General features: G+C 43.3%; 1 protein-coding gene across 1 annotated transcript in view; it reads right to left on the reverse strand.

The window, feature by feature from the left end:
- Positions 1-24625, reverse strand: part of LOC127918498 (DEP domain-containing mTOR-interacting protein-like) — a gene marked incomplete at its 5' end in the record, with an annotated part of 49978 nt that extends 25353 nt beyond the window's left edge. Inside the window, 4 exons of the mRNA XM_052501828.1 lie at positions 798-979; positions 18257-18312; positions 21276-21379; positions 24447-24625. Of these exons, the coding sequence (XP_052357788.1) occupies positions 798-979; positions 18257-18312; positions 21276-21379; positions 24447-24625 (521 nt within the window). The remainder of the gene's footprint in view (positions 1-797; positions 980-18256; positions 18313-21275; positions 21380-24446) is intronic.
- Between the last annotated feature and the right edge of the window lie 1815 nt (positions 24626-26440).

Genomic DNA, 26440 nt, shown 5'->3' on the forward strand with positions numbered 1-26440 from the left:
AAGGGGTTTGGTTTACAATTAGGGTTAGGAATTAAAGGGTCAAGGTTTAGGGTTATCAAAAATACACTTTTGAATGGAAATCAATTGTTTGGTCCCAACATAGTAAAATAATTGTGTGTGTGTGTGTGTGTGTGGTGTGTGGTGTGTGGGTGTGTGTGTGTGTGTGTGTGTGTGTGTGTGTGTGTGTGTGTGAGAGAAAAAAACAGGACAGATCCAATCCAAGTGGGTGATGATGATGATACCAGCATGCCTTTGATCACAGAGTGATCCCTGTCTGACCAGAGAAGACACCGTGTTCCCTGACTAAAATAGGATCCTTTACAGCCCTTTGGAGAGAGGACCCAATGTGACAGCCCACCATGTGTGAACATCAACCCCCACGTCTCCTCTTTCACCTTGCAAAGTCAACTTGGAAATTACAGCGCCCATAGAATTCAATCGAAGCAACTGACAACAGCGCAAAATGTTATTACCACGATAGGTAATTATTGTGTAATTACCGTTTGACCATATTACCATGTATCAGTGAAAACCAGGAAGGGCTAAATAGTAGACGAGTAGAAGAAAGTACAGCATTCAGCTTTCACAACTGCTTCTTCAAAAATGGCCTATAATTACATTCGCTTAGGGAAGTGGTTCCCAAACGGCAGGACTAACCCTACTCAGGACTCAGAGATATGTCATCTCATCAGTGTGATAGGTGGGGTACTGACCGTGACCTTATGTTAGTTGGGATGTCTCAAAAAATAAAAAAATAACAAAATCAGACCGACGATGAAAACGCTCCTTCCACTCACCATGCTGCATGATCCCGTGTTCTAGAAGCCTCCGTCCAAGATGCTCCGCCTCCTCTCGGGTCGCCATCTCTCCCTCTGCCAGCAGCCAATCAACGAGCTCCGAGGCCACCAGCGTCCGTTCAAACGTCTCACCCTCTTCTTCCCGAGTCGCTAGGATGGACGTCTCTGTGTTCATCATCAGCCTGTTGAGAAGGACAGGTTTATAACACCTGTTGTTTTAGACTACTTTATACGATGTGTTGAGAAGGACAGGTTTATAACACCTGTTGTTTTAGACAGACTACTTTATACGATGTGTTGAGAAGGACAGGTTTATAACACCTGTTGTTTTAGACAGACTACTTTATACGATGTGTTGAGAAGGACAGGTTTATAACACACCTGTTGTTTTAGACAGACTACTTTATATGATGTGTTGAGAAGGACAGGTTTATAACACACCTGTTGTTTTAGACAGACTACTTTATATGATGTGTTGAGAAGGACAGGTTTATAACACCTGTTGTTTTAGACAGACTACTTTATACGATGTGTTGAGAAGGACAGGTTTATAACACCTGTTGTTTAGACAGACTACTTTATACGATGTGTTGAGAAGGACAGGTTTATAACACCTGTTGTTTTAGACAGACTACTTTATACGATGTGTTGAGAAGGACAGGTTTATAACACCTGTTGTTTTAGACAGACTACTTTATACGATGTGTTGAGAAGGACAGGTTTATAACACCTGTTGTTTTAGACAGACTACTTTATACGATGTGTTGAGAAGGACAGGTTTATAACACACCTGTTGTTTTAGACAGACTACTTTATATGATGTGTTGAGAAGGACAGGTTTATAACACCTGTTGTTTTAGACAGACTACTTTATATGATGTGTTGAGAAGGACAGGTTTATAAACACCTGTTGTTTTAGACAGACTACTTTATACGATGTGTTGAGAAGGACAGGTTTAACACACCTGTTGTTTTAGACAGACTACTTTATACGACGTGTTGAGAAGGACAGGTTTATAACACACCTGTTGTTTTAGACAGACTACTTTATACGATGTGTTGAGAAGGACAGGTTTATAACACCTGTTGTTTTAGACAGACTACTTTATACGATGTGTTGAGAAGGACAGGTTTAACACACCTGTTGTTTTAGACAGACTACTTTATATGATGTGTTGAGAAGGACAGGTTTATAACACCTGTTGTTTTAGACAGACTACTTTATACGATGTGTTGAGAAGGACAGGTTTATAACACCTGTTGTTTTAGACAGACTACTTTATACGATGTGTTGAGAAGGACAGGTTTATAACACCTGTTGTTTTAGACAGACTACTTTATACGATGTGTTGAGAAGGACAGGTTTATAACACCTGTTGTTTTAGACAGACTACTTTATACGATGTGTTGAGAAGGACAGGTTTAACACACCTGTTGTTTTAGACAGACTACTTTATACGACGTGTTGAGAAGGACAGGTTTATAACACCTGTTGTTTTAGACAGACTACTTTATACGATGTGTTGAGAAGGACAGGTTTATAACACCTGTTGTTTTAGACAGACTACTTTATATGATGTGTTGAGAAGGACAGGTTTATAACACCTGTTGTTTTAGACAGACTACTTTATACGATGTGTTGAGAAGGACAGGTTTATAACACCTGTTGTTTTAGACAGACTACTTTATACGATGTGTTGAGAAGGACAGGTTTAACACACCTGTTGTTTTAGACAGACTACTTTATACGATGTGTTGAGAAGGACAGGTTTATAACACCTGTTGTTTTAGACAGACTACTTTATACGATGTGTTGAGAAGGACAGGTTTATAACACACCTGTTGTTTTAGACAGACTACTTTATACGATGTGTTGAGAAGGACAGGTTTATAACACACCTGTTGTTTTAGACAGACTACTTTATACGATGTGTTGAGAAGGACAGGTTTAACACACCTGTTGTTTTAGACAGACTACTTTATACGATGTGTTGAGAAGGACAGGTTTATAACACCTGTTGTTTTAGACAGACTACTTTATACGATGTGTTGAGAAGGACAGGTTTATAACACCTGTTGTTTTAGACAGACTACTTTATACGATGTGTTGAGAAGGACAGGTTTATAAACACCTGTTGTTTTAGACAGACTACTTTATACGATGTGTTGAGAAGGACAGGTTTATAACACACCTGTTGTTTTAGACAGACTACTTTATACGATGTGTTGAGAAGGACAGGTTTATAACACACCTGTTGTTTTAGACAGACTACTTTATACGATGTGTTGAGAAGGACAGGTTTATAACACCTGTTGTTTTAGACAGACTACTTTATACGATGTGTTGAGAAGGACAGGTTTATAACACCTGTTGTTTTAGACAGACTACTTTATACGATGTGTTGAGAAGGACAGGTTTAACACACCTGTTGTTTTAGACAGACTACTTTATACGATGTGTTGAGAAGGACAGGTTTATAACACCTGTTGTTTTAGACAGACTACTTTATACGATGTGTTGAGAAGGACAGGTTTATAACACCTGTTGTTTTAGACAGACTACTTTATACGATGTGTTGAGAAGGACAGGTTTATAACACCTGTTGTTTTAGACAGACTACTTTATACGATGTGTTGAGAAGGACAGGTTTATAACACACCTGTTGTTTTAGACAGACTACTTTATACGATGTGTTGAGAAGGACAGGTTTATAACACACCTGTTGTTTTAGACAGACTACTTTATACGATGTGTTGAGAAGGACAGGTTTATAACACCTGTTGTTTTAGACAGACTACTTTATACGATGTGTTGAGAAGGACAGGTTTAACACACCTGTTGTTTTAGACAGACTACTTTATACGATGTGTTGAGAAGGACAGGTTTATAACACCTGTTGTTTTAGACAGACTACTTTATACGATGTGTTGAGAAGGACAGGTTTATAACACACCTGTTGTTTTAGACAGACTACTTTATACGATGTGTTGAGAAGGACAGGTTTATAAACACCTGTTTTAGACAGACTACTTACGATGGCCAGGTTTATAACACCTGCTGTTTATAAAGATGAACTTCCAGGAAGAGCACTAGGACAGGTTTATAACACCTGTTCAGTTAACCCTTTAACAGCCTCCTAAGGAGGTTAACCCTGGTAGACAATATAGATGTCAGTTAACCCCAGCAGCCTCCTACTGAGTGACACCTGGTACAACTTTATAGATGTTCAGTTTAACACCTGTTGCAGACTACTTTATACGAGTGTTGAGAAGGACAGGTTTATAGATGTCAGTTAACCCCAACAGCCTCCTACTGTGTGACCCTGGTACAATATAGATGTCAGTTAACCCCAGCAGCTACTTCCTACTGAGTGACACCTGGTACAATATAGATGTCAGTTAACCCCCGACAGCCTCCTACTGAGTGACCCTGGTACAATACGATGTGTTGAGAATGTCAGTTAACACCTGCAGCCTCCTACTGAGTGACCCTGGTACATGATATAGATGTCAGGTTTAACCCCGCAGCCTACCTACTGAGAAGTGACCCTGGTACAATATAGATGTGTTGAGAAGGACAGGTTTTTAACACACCTGTTGTTTTAGCAGCCTCCTACGATGAGTGACCCTTTACAACATAGATGTTTTAACAGCAGCCTCCTACTGAGTGAGAAAGGACAATATAGACCTGTCAGTTAACCCCAGCAGCCTCCTACTGAGTATACCCTGGTAGACAATATAGATGTCAGTTTATAACCCCAGCAGCTACTTTATACTGTGTTGACCCTGGTACAGGTTTATAGATGTTGTTAACCCCAGCAGCCTCCTACTGAGTGACCCTGGTTTATACAATATAGATGACAGTTAACCCCAGCAGAAGGACTAGGTTTATAACACCTGGTTTTACAATATAGATGTGAGAAGGACAGGTTTATAACACCCAGCAGCCTCCTACTGAGTGACCCTGGTACAATATAGATGTTGAGAAGGACAGGTTTTATAACCCCAGCAGCCTCCTACTGAGTGACCTTGGTACATGTGTATAGATGTCAGGTTAACCCCAGCAGCCTTCCTACTGAGTGACCCTGGTACAATATAGATGTCAGTTAACCCCAGCAGCCTCCTACTGAGTGACCCTGGTACAATATAAATGTCAGTTAACCCCAGCAGCCTCCTACAGCCTCCTACTGAGTGACCCTGGTACAATATATATGTCAGTTAACCCCAGCAGCCTCCTACTGAGTGACCCTGGTACAATATAGATGTCAGTTAACCACAGCAGCCTCCTACTGAGTGACCCTGGTACAATATAGATGTCAGTTAACCCCAGCAGCCTCCTACTGAGTGACCCTGGTACAATATAGATGTCAGTTAACACCAGCAGCCTCCTACTGAGTGACCCTGGTACAATATAGATGTCAGTTAACCCCAGCAGCCTCCTACTGAGTGACCCTGGTACAATATAGATGTCAGTTAACCCCAGCAGCCTCCTACTGAGTGACCCTGGTACAATATAGATGTCAGTTAACCCCAGCAGCCTCCTACTGAGTGACCCTGGTACAATATAGATGTCAGTTAACCCCAGCAGCCTCCTACTGAGTGACCCTGGTACAATATAGATGTCAGTTAACACCAGCAGCCTCCTACTGAGTGACCCTGGTACAATATAGATGTCAGTTAACCCCAGCAGCCTCCTACTGAGTGACCCTGGTACAATATAGATGTCAGTTAACCCCAGCAGCCTCCTACTGAGTGACCCTGGTACAATATAGATGTCAGTTAACACCAGCAGCCTCCTACTGAGTGACCCTGGTACAATATAGATGTCAGTTAACCCCAGCAGCCTCCTACTGAGTGACCCTGGTACAATATAGATGTCAGTTAACCCCAGCAGCCTCCTACTGAGTGACCCTGGTACAATATAGATGTCAGTTAACCCCAGCAGCCTCCTACTGAGTGACCCTGGTACAATATAGATGTCAGTTAACCACAACAGCCTCCTACTGAGTGACCCTGGTACAATATAGATGTCAGTTAACCCCAGCAGCTTCCTACTGAGTGACCCTGGTACAATATAGATGTCAGTTAACCCCAGCAGCCTCCTACTGAGTGACCCTGGTACAATATATATATCCGAAGACGACAAGTGTGGACTCCCAACAGACAGAATACACATGCCATGTTTGGCACACACACACACACACACACACACACCACACACAGTAAATATCAAACCCGTGTGGAAACAGGTGGAGCTATGGGAATAAACGGTATGAACAACGCAGTGAAAACTATAATGTACATGTTACTGCTTGGCACTGAGACAAAGACAGTGAAAACTATAATGTACATGTTACTGCTTGCACTGAGACAAAGACAGTGAAAACTATAATGTACATGTTACTGCTTGGCACTGAGACAAAGACAGTGAAAACTATAATGTACATGTTACTGCTTGGCACTGAGACAAAGACAGTGAAAACTATAATGTACATGTTACTGCTTGGCACTGAGACAAAGACAGTGAAAACTATAATGTACATGTTACTGCTTGCACTGAGACAAAGACAGTGAAAACTATAATGTACATGTTACTGCTTGCACTGAGACAAAGACAGTGAAAACTATAATGTACATGTTACTGCTTGCACTGAGACAAAGACAGACCACGTCATCATGGTGTGGCTACAGTATAGCTTGTGTTCTCCAAGGCGGGGCACCGATTCTCTCTTCACAGATTCATTCCTCTTTCCCATAGGAAGCAATGACGTGTGACTGTTTGCTGACGTTTCACCACCTTCTCACTGAGTCAACTAACCCACCCATTAACCTCACATTAACCCACCCATTAACCTCACATTAACCCACCCATTAACCTCACATTAACCCACCCATTAACCTCACATTAACCCACCCATTAACCTCACATTAACCCACCCATTAACCTCACACTAACCCACCCATTAACCTCACATTAACCCACCCATTAACCTCACACTAACCCACCCATTAACCTCACTTTAACCCACCCATTAACCTCACATTAACCTCACACTAACCCACCCATTAACCTCACACTAACCCACCCATTAACCTCACACTAACCCACCCATTAACCTCACTTTAACCCACCCATTAACCTCACATTAACCCACCCATTAACCTCACACTAACCCACCCATTAACCTCACACTAACCCACCCATTAACCTCACACTTTAACCCACCCATTAACCTCACATTAACCCACCATCATTAACCTCACATTAACCCACCCATTAACCTCACATTAACCCACCCATTAACCTCACTAACCCACCCATTAACCTCACATTAACCCACCCATTAACCTCACACTAACCCACCCATTAACCTCATTAACCTCACACTAACCCACCCATTAACCTCACATTAACCCACCCATTAACCTAACCCACCCATTAACCTCACTTTAACCCACCCATTAACCTCATCATTAACCCACCCATTAACCTCACTTTAACACACCCATTAACCTCACTTTAACCCACCCATTAACCTCACATTAACCCACCCATTAACCTCACATTAACCCACCCATTAACCTCACATTAACCCATTAACCCATTAACCCACCCATTAACCTCACTTTAACCCACCCATTAACCTCACTTTAACCCACCCATTAACCTCACTTTAACCCACCCATTAACCTCACATTAACCCACCCATTAACCTCACATTAACCCACCCATTAACCTCACATTAACCCACCCATTAACCTCACTTTAACCCACCCATTAACCTCACATTAACCCACCATCATTAACCCACCCATTAACCTCACACTAACCCACCCATTAACCTCACTTTAACCCACCCATTAACCTCACATTAACCCACCCATTAACCTAACCCACCCACATTAACCTCACTTTAACCCACCCATTAACCTCACTTTAACCCACCCATTAACCTCACTTTAACCTCACACCCATTAACCTCACTTTAACCCACCCATTAACCTCACATTAACCCACCCATTAACCTCACATTAACCCACCCATTAACCTCACTTTAACCCACCCATTAACCTCACTTTAACCCACCCATTAACCTCACTAACCTTAACCCACCCATTAACCTCACTTTAACCCACTAACCTCACTTTAACCCACCCATTAACCTTTAACCCACCCATTAAACTCACTTTAACCCACCCATTAACCTCACTTTAACCCACCCATTAACCTCACTTTAGTCTTGACCCTTGACATGTGAAAGATTACCAAGCCGACAGCTGACCCACACACCCAGGACACATTCCAAATTGCACCCTATTCCCTATATAGTGCACTACTTTTGACCAAGGTAAGCAATAGTGTGCCTTTCGGAACGCAGCACGAATCCACATCTGATCTAAACCACCTAGGCAGGTCTGGCCAGTCATTAAAAAGGGACAACTCTGCAACTTTAGAACCAGTTATGCTGTTCGGATACATCCACTATTGTAAGATTTGATCCACATTTGATGTTTTATCGTTTGTTAGCCATTCTGCATGATTCCTTGTTTTTGTCATTTTTTGAAAGATCAAGACACATGGTTCATTATATTGGACCTCCCTACCTACCATATGTTGCGCTGCTCCTCTTTGTCTAATAACACCTGGAAGTATTTTAAATAGACGCTCAAAAACCTACACTCTTAGAAAAAGGGGTTCCTAAAAGGGTTCTTTAGTGACCCCATAGGAGAACCTTTTTTGGTTCCAGGTAAAGAACCCTTTTGGGTTCCATGTAGAACTCTTTCCACAGAAGATTCTATATGGAACACAAAAGAGTTCTACCTGGAACCAAAAAAAGGTTCTATTTAAAATATTTCCAGGTGTTATTAGACAAAGACCAATAGAAGCAACATATGGTAGGAGGCCCAATATGATGAACCATGTGTATGTGACCAATAACATTTGATTTGATGGATGATCAGACAGCTACAGACGGGTCATATCGGTCGCTGTAAATCATTTCCTGTAGTCGTCATCTCAGGGATCCTACTCGACAACGTCACAGAGAAGCACTTTCGGTATTGCTCACCACTAAGCAAATCGACAGACATGAAATCATAAAATTACACTAAAACCTGTGTAGGTCACCAAATACTTGACAATACCAAGCCACATGTTAAAAGTGGCGTAGTTGTCCTTTAATGTACAGTAAACGTGCTCTGTTGTTAAGCTACCACAGGCACCACATGGTAATGGACGTCCTGAACTTAACCTGTTCCATCCTACATACACTCTGCATCCCAAATGACAACCTACACCAAGTGTGCAAAACATTAGGAACACCTTCCTAGTATTGAGTTGCATCCCCTTTCTTACCATCAGAACCAGAGCCTCAATGATTCAGGGCACGGGACTCTACAAGGTGTAGAAAGCACTCCATGTTGACTACATGTTGACTCTACAAGGTGTAGAAAGCACTCCATGGGACTCTACAAGGTGTAGAAAGCACTCCATGGGACTCTACAAGGTGTAGAAAGCACTCCATGTTGACTCTACAAGGTGTAGAAAGCACTACATGTTGACTCTACAAGGTGTAGAAAGCACTACATGTTGACTCTACAAGGTGTAGAAAGCACTACATGTTGACTCTACAAGGTGACTCTACAAGAAAGCACTACATGTTGACTCTACAAGGTGTAGAAAGCACTCCATGTTGACTCTACAAGGTGTTGAAAGCACTACATGTTGACTCCATGTTGACTCTACAAGGTGTAGAAAGCACTCCATGTTGACTCTACAAGGTGTAGAAAGCACTCCATGTTGACTCTACAAGGTGTAGAAAGCACTCCATGTTGACTCTACAAGGTGTAGAAAGCACTACATGTTGACTCTACAAGGTGTTGAAAGCACTACATGTTGACTCCATGTTGACTCTACAAGGTGTAGAAAGCACTCCATGTTGACTCTACAAGGTGTAGAAAGCACTCCATGTTGACTCTACAAGGTGTAGAAAGCACTACATGTTGACTCTACAAGGTGTTGAAAGCACTCCATGTTGACTCTACAAGGTGTAGAAAGCACTCCATGTTGACTCTACAAGGTGTAGAAAGCACTCCATGTTGACTCTACAAGGTGTTGAAAGCACTCCATGTTGACTCTACAAGGTGTAGAAAGCACTCCATGTTGACTCCATGTTGACTCCATGTTGACTCTACAAGGTGTAGAAAGCACTACATGTTGACTCTACAAGGTGTAGAAAGCACTCCATGTTGACTCTACAAGGTGTAGAAAGCACTCCATGTTGACTCTACAAGGTGTAGAAAGCACTACATGTTGACTCTACAAGGTGTAGAAAGCACTCCATGTTGACTCTACAAGGTGTAGAAAGCACTCCATGTTGACTCTACAAGGTGTAGAAAGCACTCCATGTTGACTCCATGTTGACTCTACAAGGTGTTGAAAGCACTCCATGTTGACTCTACAAGGTGTAGAAAGCACTACATGTTGACTCTACAAGGTGTAGAAAGCACTACATGTTGACTCTACAAGGTGTAGAAAGCACTCCATGTTGACTCCATGTTGACTCTACAAGGTGTAGAAAGCACTCCATGTTGACTCTACAAGGTGTAGAAAGCATGTTGACTCCATGTTGACTCTACAAGGTGTTGAAAGCACTCCATGTTGACTCCATGTTGACTCCATGTTGACTCTACAAGGTGTTGAAAGCACTCCATGTTGACTCTACAAGGTGTTGAAAGCACTCCATGTTGACTCCATGTTGACTCTACAAGGTGTAGAAAGCACTACATGTTGACTCTACAAGGTGTAGAAAGCACTCCATGGGACTCTACAAGGTGTAGAAAGCACTCCATGTTGACTCTACAAGGTGTAGAAAGCACTCCATGTTGACTCCATGTTGACTCTACAAGGTGTAGAAAGCACTCCATGTTGACTCCATGGGACTCTACAAGGTGTCGAAAGCACTACATGTTGACTCCATATTGACTCCATGTTGACTCCATATTGACTCCATGTTGACTCCATGTTGACTCTACAAGGTGTCGAAAGCACTCCATGTTGACTCCATGTTGACTCCATATTGACTCCATATTGACTCCATATTGACTCCATATTGACTCCATGTTGACTCCATGTTGACTCCATGTTGACTCCATGTTGACTCCATGTTGACTCCATGTTGACTCCATGTTGACTCAATGCTTCATGTTGACTCTACAAGTCCCATGTTGACTCCATGTTGTGTCAAGCGGCCTGGATGTCATTTGGGTGGTGGACCATTCTTGATAGAGAAAGGAAACTGTTGAGTGTGATAAGCGTTGCAGTTCTTGACGTGCCTGGTACCTACTACCACTCCCTGTTCAAAGGAACGTTGGTCTTTTGTCTTGCCCTTTCACCCTCTGAATGACACACAATCCATGTCTCAAGTATCTTAAAAACCCTTCTTTAACCCGTCTCCTCCCCTTCATCTACACTGATTGAAGTGGATTAAACAAAGTGACATCAATAAGGGATCATATCTTTCACCTGGTCAGTCCGTCATGGAAAGAGCAGGTGTTCCTAATGTTTTGGCCACTCGGGTGTATTCCTATCTAGGGCCCTTAGAGCTATGGTCAGAAGTAGTGCACTGTGTAGGGGATAGGGTGCTGTTTAGGGTACCAACACGGTCTCCTGTGACTGGCAGACCGTCAGCTTTAGTCCTGCCCAACTGGCTCTGGTCCAATCACTGCAGATCAGCAGTGTGTGGGAGGATTCATAATAGCATTAGTTTGTATTAAAACCCTTCACATTGTTACTTTATGATTTCTTGAGCCGTGTTTGTAGAAGTTTCAAACCTGTTGTTCAAAATGAACGCAGTTGTTCATCTTTGAGTTTATCATAATAATAATAATTCACAAAGATAGACTATAGGTCAAGTTATTTCTAAGAATCAGTAACACAGAATATATAAATCATTATCGACTTAGAACGACGGTTAGGAAAACAAAACGTGTGCCGTATATATTAAAAGGGAAAACGAGTGCCTGAATCACGTCAAGGTCTGAGCTCCATCCTTCAAAACAATTATTTGTATTTCTTATCAACAGAACAGTAAGTAGAAGCAGCATTTGACCCGGCTGGTACCAAGATAGAAAACTAAAATCAGGGCACAGCAGGATTACTACTGAATGGTCCACAGAAAAGCCTGTCCACATTCAATACACTGTATTCACCCCAAGCGGGCAGTTAGACAGCGGCGGCCGAGACAACACATAACAGCATACATGAATACAGGACAACGCCTGGGACAGGAGTCCTGATCGCTGTAGGCAGAGGGGCTCTTACACTGTGGGATGTTATGTATACACTGTAGACTTCCCCCATGTTTAATTACCACTGTAGACTTCCCCATGTTTAATTACCACTGTAGACTTCCCCCATGTTTAATTACCACTGTAGACTTCCCCATGTTTAATTACACTGTAGACTTCCCCCATGTTTAATTACCACTGTAGACTTCCCTGTTTAATTACCACTGTAGACTTCCCCCATGTTTAATTACCACTGTAGACTTCCCCATGTTTAATTACCACTGTAGACTTCCCCCATGTTTAATTACCACTGTAGACTTCCCCATGTTTAATTACCACCACTTCCCTGTTACCACTGCAGACTTCCCCATGTTTAATTACCACTGTAGACTTCCCCCATGTTTAATTACCACTGTAGACTTCCCCATGTTTAATTACCACTGTAGACTTACCCCACTTCCCCCCTGTTTAATTACCACTGTAGACTTCCCCCATGTTTAATTACCACTGTAGACTTCCCCATGTTTAATTACCACTGTAGACTTCCCCCATGTTTAATTACCACTGTAGACTTCCCCTGTTTAATTACCACTGTAGACTTCCCCATGTTTAATTACCACTGTAGACTTCCCCATGTTTAATTACCACTGTAGACTTCCCTGTTTAATTACCACTGTAGACTTCCCCCCTGTTTAATTACCACTGTAGACTTCCCCATGTTTAATTACCACTGTAGACTTCCCCATGTTTAATTACCCTGTAGACTTCCCCATGTTTAATTACCACTGTAGACTTCCCCCATGTTTAATTACCACTGTAGACTTCCCCATGTTTAATTACCACTGTAGACTTCCCTGTTTAATTACCACTGTAGACTTCCCCATGTTTAATTACCACTGTAGACTTCCCCATGTTTAATTACCACTGTAGACTTCCCCTGTAGATGTTTAATTACCACTGTAGACTTCCCTGTTTAATTACCACTGTAGACTTCCCCATGTTTAATTACCACTGTAGACTTCCCCATGTTTAATTACCACTGTAGACTTCCCCATGTTTAATTACCACTGACTTAGACTTAGACTTCCCCCATGTTTAATTACCACTGTAGACTTCTTACCACTGTAGACCCATGTTTAATTACCACTGTAGACTTCCCCATGTTTAATTACCACTTAGACTTTCCCCATGTGTAATTACCACTGTAGACTTCCCCATGTTTAATTACCACTGTAGACTTCCCCCATGTTTAATTACCACTGTAGACTTCCCCATGTTTAATTACCACTGTAGACTTCCCCATGTTTAATTACCACTGTAGACTTCCCTGTTTAATTACCACTGTAGACTTCCCCATGTTTAATTACCACTGTAGACTTCCCCCATGTTTAATTACCACTGTAGACTTCCCCCATGTTTAATTACCACTGTAGACTTCCCCATGTTTAATTACCACTGTAGACTTCCCCCATGTTTAATTACCACTGTAGACTTCCCCCATGTTTAATTACCACTGTAGACTTCCCCCATGTTTAATTACCACTGTAGACTTCCCCCATGTTTAATTACCACTGTAGACTTCCCCCATGTTTAATTACCACTGTAGACTTCCCCATGTTTAATTACCACTGTAGACTTCCCCATGTTTAATTACCACTGTAGACTTCCCCATGTTTAATTACCACTGTAGACTTCCCCCATGTCTAATTACCACTGTAGACTTCCCCATGTTTAATCACCACTGTAGACTTCCCCCATGTTTAATTACCACTGTAGACTTCCCCCATGTTTAATTACCACTGTAGACTTCCCCCATGTTTAATTACCACTGTAGACTTCCCCATGTTTAATTACCACTGTAGACTTCATTATCACTGTAGACTTCCCCATGTTTAATTATCACTGTAGACTTCCCCATGTTTAATTACCACTGTAGACTTCCCCATGTTTAATTACCACTGTAGACTTCCCCTGTTTAATTACCACTTAGACCCCATGTTTAATTACCACACTTCCCCCTGTAGACTTCCCCCATGTTTAATTACCACTGTAGACTTCCCCATGTTTAATTACCACTGTAGACTTCCCCCATGTTTAATTACCACTGTAGACTCCCCATGTTTAATTCCACTGTAGACTTCCCCATGTTTAATTACCACTGTAGACTTCCCCATGTTTAATTACCACTGTAGACTTCCCCCATGTTTTAATTACCACTGTAGACTTCCCCATGTTTAATTACCACTGTAGACTTCCCCCATGTTTAATTACCACTGTAGACTTCCCCATGTTTAATTACCACAGACTTCCCCTGTTTAATTACCACTGTAGACTTCCCCATGTTTAATTACCACTGTAGACTTCCCCATGTTTAATTACCACCAGACTTCCCCTGTTTTACCACTGTAGACTTCCCTGTTTAATTACCACTGTAGACTTCCCTGTTTAATTACCACTGTAGACTTCCCTGTTTAATTACCACTGTAGAGCTTCCCCTGTTTAATTACCACTGTAGACTTCCCTGTTTAATTACCACTGTAGACTTCCCTGTTTAATCACCACTGTAGACTTCCCATGTTTAATTACCGCTGTAGATTTCCCTGTTTAATTACCACTGTAGACTTCCCTGTTTAATCACCACTGTAGACTTCCCCATGTCTAATTACCACTGTAGACTTCCCCATGCTCCAATTACCACAGTAGACTTCCCCATGTTTAATTACCACTGTAGACTTCCCTGTTTAATTACCACTGTAGACTTCCCTGTCTAATTACCACTGTAGACTTCCCTGTCTAATTACCACTGTAGACTTCATGTCCATTACCACTGTAGACTTCCCATGTTTAATTACCACTGTAGACTTCCCCATGTTTAATTACCCTGTAGACTTCCCCCATGTTTAATTATCACTGTAGACTTCCCCATGTTTAATTACCACTGTAGACTTCCCCCATGTTTAATTACCACTGTAGACTTCCCCATGTTTAATTACCACTGTAGACTTCCCCCATGTCTAATTACCACTGTAGACTTCCTCATGTCTAATTACCACTGTAGACTTCCCATGTCTAATTACCACTGTAGACTTCCATGTTTAATTACCACTGTAGACTTCCCATGTTTAATTACCACTGTAGACTTCCCATGTTTAATTACCACTGTAGACTTCCCATGTTTAATTACCACTGTAGACTTCCCCATGTTTAATTACCACTGTAGACTTCCATGTTTAATTACCACTGTAGACTTCCCCATGTTTAATTACCACTGTAGACTTCCCCATGTCTAATTACCACTGTAGACTTCCCTGTTTAATCACCACTGTAGACTTCCCCGTTTAATCACCATCAGACTTCCCCATGTTTAATCACCACTGTAGACTTCCCGTTTAATCACCACTGTAAGACTTGGTTAGCAATCACCACTGTAGACTTCCTCATGCTTAATCACACTGTAGACTTCCCCATGTTTAATCACCACTGTAGACTTCCCCATGTTTAATTACCACTGTAGACTTCCCCATGTTTAATTACCACTGTAGACTTCCCCATGTTTAATTACCACTGTAGACTTCCCCATGTTTAATTACCACTGTAGACTTCCCCCATGTTTAATTACCACTGCAGACTTCCCCATGTTTTTAATTACCACTGTAGACTTCCCCATGTTTAATTACCACTGTAGACTTCCCTGACCATGTTTAATTACCACTGTAGACTTCCCCATGTTTAATTACCACTGTAGACTTCCCCATGTTTAATTACCACTGTAGACTTCCCCATGTTTGAGTACCACTGTAGACTTCCCCATGTTTAATTACCACTGTAGACTTCCCCATGTTTAATTACCACTGTAGACTTCCCTGTTTAATTACCACTGTAGACTTCCCCATGTTTAATCACCACTGTAGACTTCCCCATGTTTAATTACCACTGTAGACTTCCCCGTTTAATCACCACTGTAGACTTCTCCATGTTTAATCACCACTGTAGACTTCCCCATGTTTAATTACCACTGTAGACTTCCCCATGTTTAATTACCACTGTAGACCCATGTTTAATTACCACTGTAGACTTCCCCATGTTTAATTACCACTGTAGACTTCCCCATGTTTAATTACCACTGTAGACTTCCCCATGTTTAATTACCACTGTAGACTTCCCCATGTTTAATTACCACTGTAGACTTCCCCATGTTTAAGTACCACTGTAGACTTCCCATGTTTAATTACCACTGTAGACTTCCCCATGTTTAATTACCACTGTAGACTTCCCTGTTTAGTACCCTGTAGATGTTTAATTACCACTGTAGACTTCCCCATGTTTAATTACCACTGTAGACTTCCCATGTTTAATTACCACTGTAGACTTCCCTGTTTAATTACCACTGTAGACTTCCCTGTTTAATCACCCTGTAGACTTCCCTGTTTAATTACCACTGTAGACTTCCCCTGTTTAATTACCACTGTAGACTTCCCTATGTTTAATCACCACTGTAGACTTCCCCATGTTTAATCACCACTGTAGACTTCCCCATGTTTAATTACCACTGTAGACTTCCCTGTTTAATTACCACTGTAGACTTCCCCATGTTTAATTACCACTGTAGACTTCCCCATGTTTAATTACCACTGTAGACTTCCCCATGTTTAATTACCACTGTAGACTTCCCCATGTTTAATTACCACTGTAGACTTCCCCATGTTTAATTACCACTGTAGACTTCCCCATGTTTAATTACCACTGTAGACTTCCCTGTTTAATTACCACTGTAGACTTCCCATGTTTAATTACCACTGCAGACTTCCCCCATGTTTAATCACCACTGTAGACTTCCCCATGTTTAATTACCACTGTAGACTTCCCCATGTTTAATTACCACTGTAGACTTCCCCATGTTTAATTACCACTGTAGACTTCCCCATGTTTAATTACACTGTAGACTTCCCCCATGTTTAATTACCACTGTAGACTTCCCCATGTTTAATTACCACTGTAGACTTCCCCATGTTTAATTACCACTGTAGACTTCCCCATGTTTAATTACTCCCCCATGTCCTAATTACCACTGTAGACTTCCCCATGTTTAATTACCACTGTAGACTTCCCCCATGTTTAATTACCACTGTAGACTTCCCCATGTTTAATTACCACTGTAGACTTCCCCATGTTTAATTATCACAGACTTCCCCCATGTTTAATTACCACTGTAGACTTCCCCATGTTTAATTACCACTGTAGACTTCCCCATGTTTAATTACCACTGTAGACTTCTTCCCCATGTTTAATCACCACTGTAGACTTCCCCTTCTGTAGACCCATGTTTAATTACCACTGCAGACTTCCCCATGTTTAATTACCACTGTAGACTTCTCCATGTTTAATCACCACTGTAGACTTCCCCATGTTTAATTACCACTGTAGACTTCCCCATGTCTAATTACCACTGTAGACTTCCCCATGTTTAATCACCACTGTAGACTTCCCCATGTTTAATTACCACTGTAGACTTCCCCGTGTTTAATTACCACTGTAGACTTCCCCATGTTTAATTACCACTGTAGACTTCCCAACTCCTTCAAATGAGACAAGTGGAAGCATTATGGTTGAACTGCTTGTGAAGGAGGAACGAGGACGTAGTCGCCACCATTAACACCACACAGGTCTGGGCTCAGGGCCGAGGCCACCCTGCTCGTTGTGAGAAGGAAAGGTTCGCTTTGTTGATTCTCTAAAAAAAAAAGGGTTCCTTCACCACCCTCTAAACACTACAGGCCCATTTACCAGACAACCAGGAACTGAAGTTTATCTTCACTCTGGTTGGTCAGGCAGGAAGACGATAGTCAAACCATGAAGTTAAATATCGCCTTGAGATTGTCCCTGTTGACTCCCCCCCGTTGTTTCGAGACTGTGCACAACCACACAACAGCTCTTCCTGTACTGGGAACTTGGCCTGGGATTCCAGGACACACACAGGTAGTTTGTTTGTAGCTGTGCTTGTTTGAGTCTCTAGTCTGATGAAGTGTAGCCTGCATACTTCCACTAAACCAGGCTGTGTGTCCCTCTACCATGGTGACTACATAAATAAACCTAACACTGGCCCTGCCTGTCTTCCTGTTATTACACACACACACACACACACACACACACCTCAGGGAGGCTGGCTCAACCACCACAGGGGCTGGGCAGGAGCTGGCACAAAGAAGGTTGCTGTGGAGCTGGCAGATAGCTACAACACAGATACAGTCACAGAGTATTACCGAACTAGAGAGGCACTAGACCTACATTCTGCAGGCGTGTAAAACTACAATAACAAGTGTAATTTACAACATAATGGTGGACGTCATGATGTCCTAGTGAAATTCAATCTGAATTGAAAATGTAATGAAAGCACAGCACCATCATAGGAGAGAGGGGGCAGGGAGGCCAGCCCGAGGAGAGGGGGCAGGGAGGCCAGCCCGAGGAGAGAGGGGGCAGGGAGGCCAGCCCGAGGAGAGAGGGGCAGGGAGGCCAGCCCGAGGAGAGAGGGGCAGGGAGGCCAGCCGGGAGAGAGGGGCAGGGAGGCCAGCCCGAGGAGAGAGGGGCAGGGAGGCCAGCCCGAGGGAGGGCAGGGGGAGAGAGGGGGCAGGGAGGCCAGCCCGAGGAGAGAGGGGCAGGGAGGCCAGCCCGAGGAGAGAGAGGGGCAGGGAGGCCAGCCCGGGGCCAGGAGGAGAGAGGGCAGGGAGGCCAGCCCGAGGAGAGAGGGGGCAGGAGGCCAGCCCGAGGAGAGAGGGGCAGGGAGGCCAGCCCGAGGGAGAGGGGCAGGGAGGCCAGCCCGAGGAGGGAGGCCAGCCCGAGGAGAGGGGGCAGGGAGGCCAGGCCAGCCTGAGGAGAGGGAGGAGGCCAGCCTGAGAGAGGGGCCAGCCTGAGGAGAGAGGGGGAAGGGAGGCCAGCCTGAGGAGAGAGGGGCAGGGAGGGAGACAGGGGGCAGGGAGGCCAGCCCGAGGGAGACAGAGGGGGCAGGGAGGCCAGCCTGAGGAGAGGGGGCAGGGAGGCCAGCCTGAGGAGGCCAGCCTGAGGAGGAAGGGGAGGCCAGCCTGAGGAGAGAGGGGAGGCAGGAGGCCAGCCTGAGGAGAGGGCAGGGAGGCCAGCCTGAGGAGGAGGAGGCCTGAGGAGAGAGGGAAGGAGGTAACCTGAGCAGACAGAAGAGGGGCTCGCCTTAAATAAAGAAAAACTAAGAGAGAGACACTTGCATTCTTACTGCGTAGTAAGTTAGGTAGTAGCAGCCAATACAAGATGCCTGAGGGTGAATTTCAACATACTGTCTCTGTCATGAGTGGAGTATTTAAGTTGTCAGTTAACACACATTGTAACAAAGCATTTACCTTTTGCTCTTTTGCACCCCAGTATCTCTAGTCTGGTCTATCATCATCTGCACATCTATCCCAGTGTTAATCTGCTAAAATTGTAATTATTTTGCCTCTATGGCCTATTTATTGCCTTACCTCCTAACCTTACATTTTGCACACACAGTATATATACTTTTTATATTTTTATATTGTGTTATGACTGCTTTGCCTTGGCCTCCATGTGTAACTCTGTGTTGTTGTTTTGTACTGCTTTGCCAACTCATCCCCCCTTGCTGCAGCCAACGGAACTTGTCAACTGGTCCTGGACCTGGTCTGGCAGTAATGGCAGCCACACGCCAGACCACTCACACACCCACACACCAACGACCTGGAGTCTGGTCCTAGCAGTACATTTGCAGCCAACGCCAGACCAGCATGTTGCATCTGCCCCTTGTTAATGTCCTGGAGTCTGGTCTAGCAGTGATGCAGCCAACGCCAGACCATTCATCCCCTTGCTAATGTCCTGGAGTCTGGTCTAGCAGTCATGGCAGCCAACGCCAGACCACTCATCCCCTTGTTAATGTCCTGGAGTCTGGTCTAGCAGTAATGCAGCCAACTCATCCCCTTGCTAATGCCCTGGAGTCTGGTCTAGCAGTCGGCAGCCAACGCCAGACCACTCATCCCCTTGCTAATGCCCTGGAGTCTGGTCTAGCAGTATGTGCAGTCCAACTCCAGACTACTCATTCATCCCTTGCTGTGTCCTGGAGTCTGGTCTAGCAGTAATGCAGCCAACGCCAGACCATTCATCCCTTGCTAATGTCCTGGAGTCTGGTCTAGCAGTAATGCAGCCAACTCATCCCTTGCAGACTACTCATCCCCCTTGTTAATGTCCTGGAGTCTGGTCTAGCAGTGGATGCAGCCAGCTCATCCCCCTTGTTAATGTCCTGGAGTCTGGTCTAGCAGTAATGCAGCCAACGCCAACTCATCCCCCAAGGTTGTTAATGTCCTGCCTAAGTCTGGTCTAGCAGTAATGCAGCCAACTCATCCCCTTGTTAATGTCCTGGAGTCTGGTCTAGCAGTAATGCAGCCAACTCATCCCCTTGCTAATGTCCTGGAGTCTGGTCTGGCAGTCATGGCAGCCAACGCCAGACCACCACTCATCCCCCTTGCTAATGTCCTGAGTCTGGTCTAGCAGTAATGCAGCCAACTCCAGACTACTCATCCCCTTGCTAATGTCCTGGAGTCTGGTCTGGCAGTAATGCAGCCAACGCCAGACCACTCATCCCCCTTGCTAATGTCCTGGAGTCTGGTCTAGCAGTAATGCAGCCAACTTCAGACCACTCATCCCCCTTGGCGACTGGGGTTTGATTTAGTGATATTATTCATTTGATGAAATATTATATCGAATTGTTTTTGAAAATAATCGCATATTATTTTTGTGCTAGTTGTCTGTACCTGCACCAAAACTCCAGTATTTATCCTTCATAGCTAGTTGTCTGTACCAGACAGAGAGACAGAGAGACAGAGACAGATGACTGTAGCTGGCAGAGTGACTGAACAGATCTATCTGGTTGAGGAGGGGTTTCTAAGGAAACTATTAGACTCTAACCACTCTGGCCTGCCTGCTGAACAACACCATGTACTAGACTGGTAACAACAACACAAACAGGATGCCTACACCCTAAAAATAATACTGTTCAGAACATATTCAATTGATTGTATATAACAAGTAAGAACTCGCTGTAATGAGAAAGCTTTTTTACTTGGTTTCCCCGGATAACATTTCTCCCTCCCATCAGCAAATTAAAAAGCCACTCTGGGTTCATTGAATTGATAACCTACTTTTTCATATGTCATTGAAGGCCCTCATGAAGACCTTGGCTTCGTTGTCCAGTGGAAACGTCCCGTCGTCTTTCCTGAAGCGATAGAACAGTTTCATGTCTTTGAACTCCTTGTGTTCGTCACAAACTGCAACACAAAAAGAGGAACAATGTTTGTTTACATTTAATGAACTGATAATTGCGTCATATTCCCCCCCCCTCACCCCCCACACTGACAGCCCACTAAACAGAGCTGAGTTAGCTAACTGCTAATGGCCTCCTCTTTCCCCCCACACGAACAGCCCACTAAACTGAGCTGAGTTAGCTAACTGCTAATGGCCTCTTTTCCCCCACACTAACAGCCCACTAAACTGAGCTGAGTTAGCTAACTGCTAATGGCCTCTTTTCCCCCACACTAACAGCCCACGAAACAGAGCTGAGTTAGCTAACTGCTAATGGCCTCCTCTTTTCCCCCACACTAACAGCCCACGAAACAGAGCTGAGTTAGCTAACTGCTAATGGCCTCCTCTTTCCACCCACACTAACAGCCCACTAAACAGAGCTGTGTTAGCTAACTGCTAATGGCCTCCTCTTTTCCCCCACACTAACAGCCCACTAAACTGAGCTGAGTTAGCTAACTGCTAATGGCCTACTCTTTTCCCCCACACGAACAGCCCACTAAACTGAGCTGAGTTAGCTAACTGCTAATGGCCTCTTTTCCCCCACACTAACAGCCCACTAAACAGAGCTGAGTTAGCTAACTGCTAATGGCCTCTTTTCCCCACACTAACAGCCCACGAAACAGAGCTGAGTTAGCTAACTGCTAATGGCCTCCTCTTTCCACCCACACTAACAGCCCACTAAACAGAGCTGTGTTAGCTAACTGCTAATGGCCTCCTCTTTTCCCCCCACTAAACAGAGCTGAGTTAGCCAACTGCTAATGGCCTACTCTTTCCACCCACACTAACAGCCCACTAAACAGAGCTGAGTTAGCTAACTGCTAATGGCCTCCTCTTTTCCCCCACACTGACAGCCCACTAAACAGAGCTGAGTTAGCCAACTGCTAATGGCCTACTCTTTCCACCCACACTAACAGCCCACTAAACAGAGCTGAGTTAGCCAACTGCTAATGGCCTCCTCTTTTCCCCCACACTGACAGCCCATTAAAACAGAGGCGAGTTTACCTGAAAGCTTCGTAGTTAATAATGCCATTAAGTATCGACAACCCAGAGCCTGTCAATCCTCTGAAGTAAACGAAATTTGCCAAATGAAGCACTTTGCTGTTCTTTGAGTGGTGAGGTCTGAGTTTAAAGTGTTATGTTAGCTACTCCGCTTTCTGGAAACTCATAGGTCATCAGACAGCAGCTACACACAATGTATCCGTGACACACACACACACATAAACCTTCAACAAGATATCGTTGTGCTAGGCTACATCCAGACTGGCTGAGAGAAAGACAACCAACTAGAGAGAGAAAGACAAACAACTAGAGAGAGAGAGGAGAGAGGAGAGAGAGGAGAGGAGAAAGGAGAGAGACAGAGAGACAGAGAGGAGAGAGAGACAGACAGATTCATCTCTTTACATTAAAATGGAAGAACATTAGGTACTAAACAAAACAAAACCACATTTGAAACAGGCAGGGACTATCAGCATACAGAAAAACAAAACAAAACCACATTTGAAACAGGCAGGGACTGTCAGCATACAGAAAAACAAAACCACGTTTGAAACAGGCAGGGACTATCAGCATACAGAAAAACAAAACAAAACCACATTTGAAACAGGCAGGGACTATCAGCATACAGAAAAACAAAACAAAACCACGTTTGAAACAGGCAGGGACTGTCAGCATACAGAAAAACAAAACAAAACCACATTTGAAACAGGCAGGGACTGTCAGCATACAGAAAAACAAAACCACGTTTGAAACAGGCAGGGACTATCAGCATACAGAAAAACAAAACAAAACCACGTTTGAAACAGGCAGGGACTATCAGCATACAGAAAAACAAAACAAAACCACATTTGAAACAGGCAGGGACTATCAGCATACAGAAAAACAAAACAAAACCACGTTTGAAACAGGCAGGGACTGTCAGCATACAGAAAAACAAAACCACGTTTGAAACAGGCAGGGACTGTCAGCATACAGAAAAACAAAACCACGTTTGAAACAGGCAGGGACTGTCAGCATACAGAAAAACAAAACCACGTTTGAAACAGGCAGGGACTATCAGCATACAGAAAAACAAAACAAAACCACATTTGAAACAGGCAGGGACTATCAGCATACAGAAAAACAAAACAAAACCACATTTGAAACAGGCAGGGACTATCAGCATACAGAAAAACAAAACAAAACCACATTTGAAACAGGCAGGGACTATCAGCATACAGAAAAACAAAACAAAACCACATTTGAAACAGGCAGGGACTATCAGCATACAGAAAAACAAAACAAAACCACATTTGAAACAGGCAGGGACTGTCAGGATACAGAAAAACAAAACAAAACCACGTTTGAAACAGGCAGGGACTGTCAGCATACAGAAAAACAACCTGATGCAGAACATTCTGCTGAGTGCCCTGATGAATGACAACCAGGTAGAAGTCATGTCAGAAGACTGTAGAGAAGCAGGTTTGTTATTTTACTGCTGCTCTTTAATTACTTGTTACTTTTATTTCTTATCTGTATTTTTTTTTAAACTGCATTGTTGGTTCGGGGCTCGTAAGTAAACATTTCTCTGTAAGGCGCATGTGCTGAATACAATTGTATTTGAAGACTGTAGAGAAGCAGGATCTGTCTGTTCCCAGAAAACCCCCAATCTCAGAGGAGTATTAATTAGGGCACACCATCACCAAATGCTCAGCAATGGAAAACGAAAAATGAGCATTTCTTATTGGACAGGTCCAGGAAATCTCTCCCGGTTTCAGTCCATTTACTTCCATTTGGTTCCTAATGAACACAGCCCAGACGTGTCTGGGGGGCGGCAGCGTAGCCTAGTGGTTAGAGCGTTGGACTAGTAACCGGAAGGTTGCAAGTTCAAATTCCCGAGCTGACAAGGTACAAAATCTGTCGTTCTGCTCCTGAACAGGCAAGTTAACCCACTGTTCCTAGGCCGTCATTGAAAATAAGAATTTGTTCTTAACTGACTTGCCTGGTTAAATAAAGGTCAAATAAATATATATTTTTTTAAATGTCAGAAGGCCCTACCGTGATGGATAATGCTTTGATCCAGGAGTTTCTGCATGATGCTGATGGCCGTGTCTCTGTCTGACGCCTCCTTGTGCTCCAGCAGCCAGTCGATCAGCTCCTTGGCCACAAAGCAGTTGGGATACGTCCTCAGGTGATGCCTGCGGTCCTTAACCACCTTCCCTTCATGGAGACGCAGCCTGTGGAACGAACAACACAACGTCAGGCTATTGACAAACTGTAGCCTCTCCCCCTCTATCCTATAACTACAGTACACATGTTCAGGAAAAGATAAGGCCTACAGCTAATAATGTAGACTATTCTTACATCGTCTGTGGAACAACACAACGTCAGGCTATTGACATACAGTAGTGTAGCTTCTCTCTCCGTCATGTGTTGTAACTGTATCTACACAATTATGTTGCCTAGTGACATACCTCTCTCCCTCTCTCAATTCAAGGGGCTTTATTAGCATGGAAAACATGTGTTAAAGTTGCCAACACAAGTGAAATAGACAATATACAAAAGTGAAATAAAACAACAGACATTACACTCACAGATGTTCCAAAAGAATAAAAGACATTACAAATGTCATTATGTACACACACACACACACTCCCCTCCCTGTACAGTCTCTTATAACACAGCTTTGGCTGTTCGGTCACTAGTCTGTACTCATGTTCTCTCAGGAGGACATGCATGTACATGTGTTGTGAATTCATAGCACATGTTCCAGTTCCTTGGTAGTTGTCTCAAGAGGAAGTGACAACAACTAAACAGTGTGGTGACCTCTGAACTGTGGTTATGTGAGATAGTCAGTGACACAACAGCATGACGACTCCCACAGTATTGGCTGAGGGGTTTTTTCTCTCCTTTTGAAGTCAATAAGTTACACTTGTTTTATATTCTTCATTTTAAAAAAATGGTTCATTTGAAGTTATGTAAGGAGGATATTCAGAGCATTCTGCTTATGAGTGCAGTGTGTAGGGATTATCAATGTGTTATGAAGCCTCTGTGTAACCTAGTAGGTTTTGCTCCTCAGATAGTGTTGGCTGGTAGGACATCAGACAGACAGGTCTGAGGAGGATGTGGATGAATTAGGATTGTGTTATGATTTCCTTATGTAGGTACAGTGCTCGTCATACGTTTGGATACACCTACTCATTTCAGTTTTAAAAAATATATATATATATATGTAGAATAGTAGTGAAGTAGTGAATAGTAGTGAAGACATCAAAACTATGACAGAACACATATGGAATCATGTAGTAACCAGAGAAGTGTTAAAATCAAAATATATTTGATGTTCTTCAAATTAGCTACCCGTTGCCTTGATGACAGCATTGCTCACTGTAGGCATTCTCTCCAGGTAGTCACCTGGAATGCATTTCGGGTTCTAACAGGTGTGCCTTGTTAAAGGTCATTTCTGGAATTTCTTTCCTTCTTACTGTGTTTGAGCCAATCAGTTGTGTTGTGACAAAGTAGTGGTGGTACATACAGAAGATGCCATATTTGGTAAAAGACCAAGTCCATATTATGGCAAGAACAGCTCAAATAAGCAAAGAAAACCACCAGACCATCATTCCTTTAGGACATGGAGGTCAGTTTACCCAAGCACTTCTAAAGCTTTTGAAGTGCAGTCGCAAAAACCATCAAGCTATGATGAAACTGACTTTCTCATGAGGACCACCACAGGAATGGAAGACCCAGAGTTACCTCTGCTGCTGAAGAGGATTATAAATTCATTGATTACCAGCCTTAGACATTGCAGCCCAAATAAAAGCTTCACAGAGTTCAAGCTAACAGACGCATCTCAACATCAGCTGTTCCAGAGGAGACCGTGTGAATAGGCCTTCATGGTTGATTTAAGGCAAGAAAAACACTACCAGACACCAATAAGAGGAAGAGACTTGCTTGGGCCAAGAAACACAAGCAATGACATTGGACCGGTGGAAATATGTCCTTTGGTCTGATGAGTCCAAAATTGAGAGTTTTGGTGATCCAACCACTGTGTC

This window comes from Oncorhynchus keta, unplaced genomic scaffold, assembly GCF_023373465.1.
Source record: "Oncorhynchus keta strain PuntledgeMale-10-30-2019 unplaced genomic scaffold, Oket_V2 Un_contig_14349_pilon_pilon, whole genome shotgun sequence".
NCBI lineage: Eukaryota > Metazoa > Chordata > Actinopteri > Salmoniformes > Salmonidae > Oncorhynchus > Oncorhynchus keta.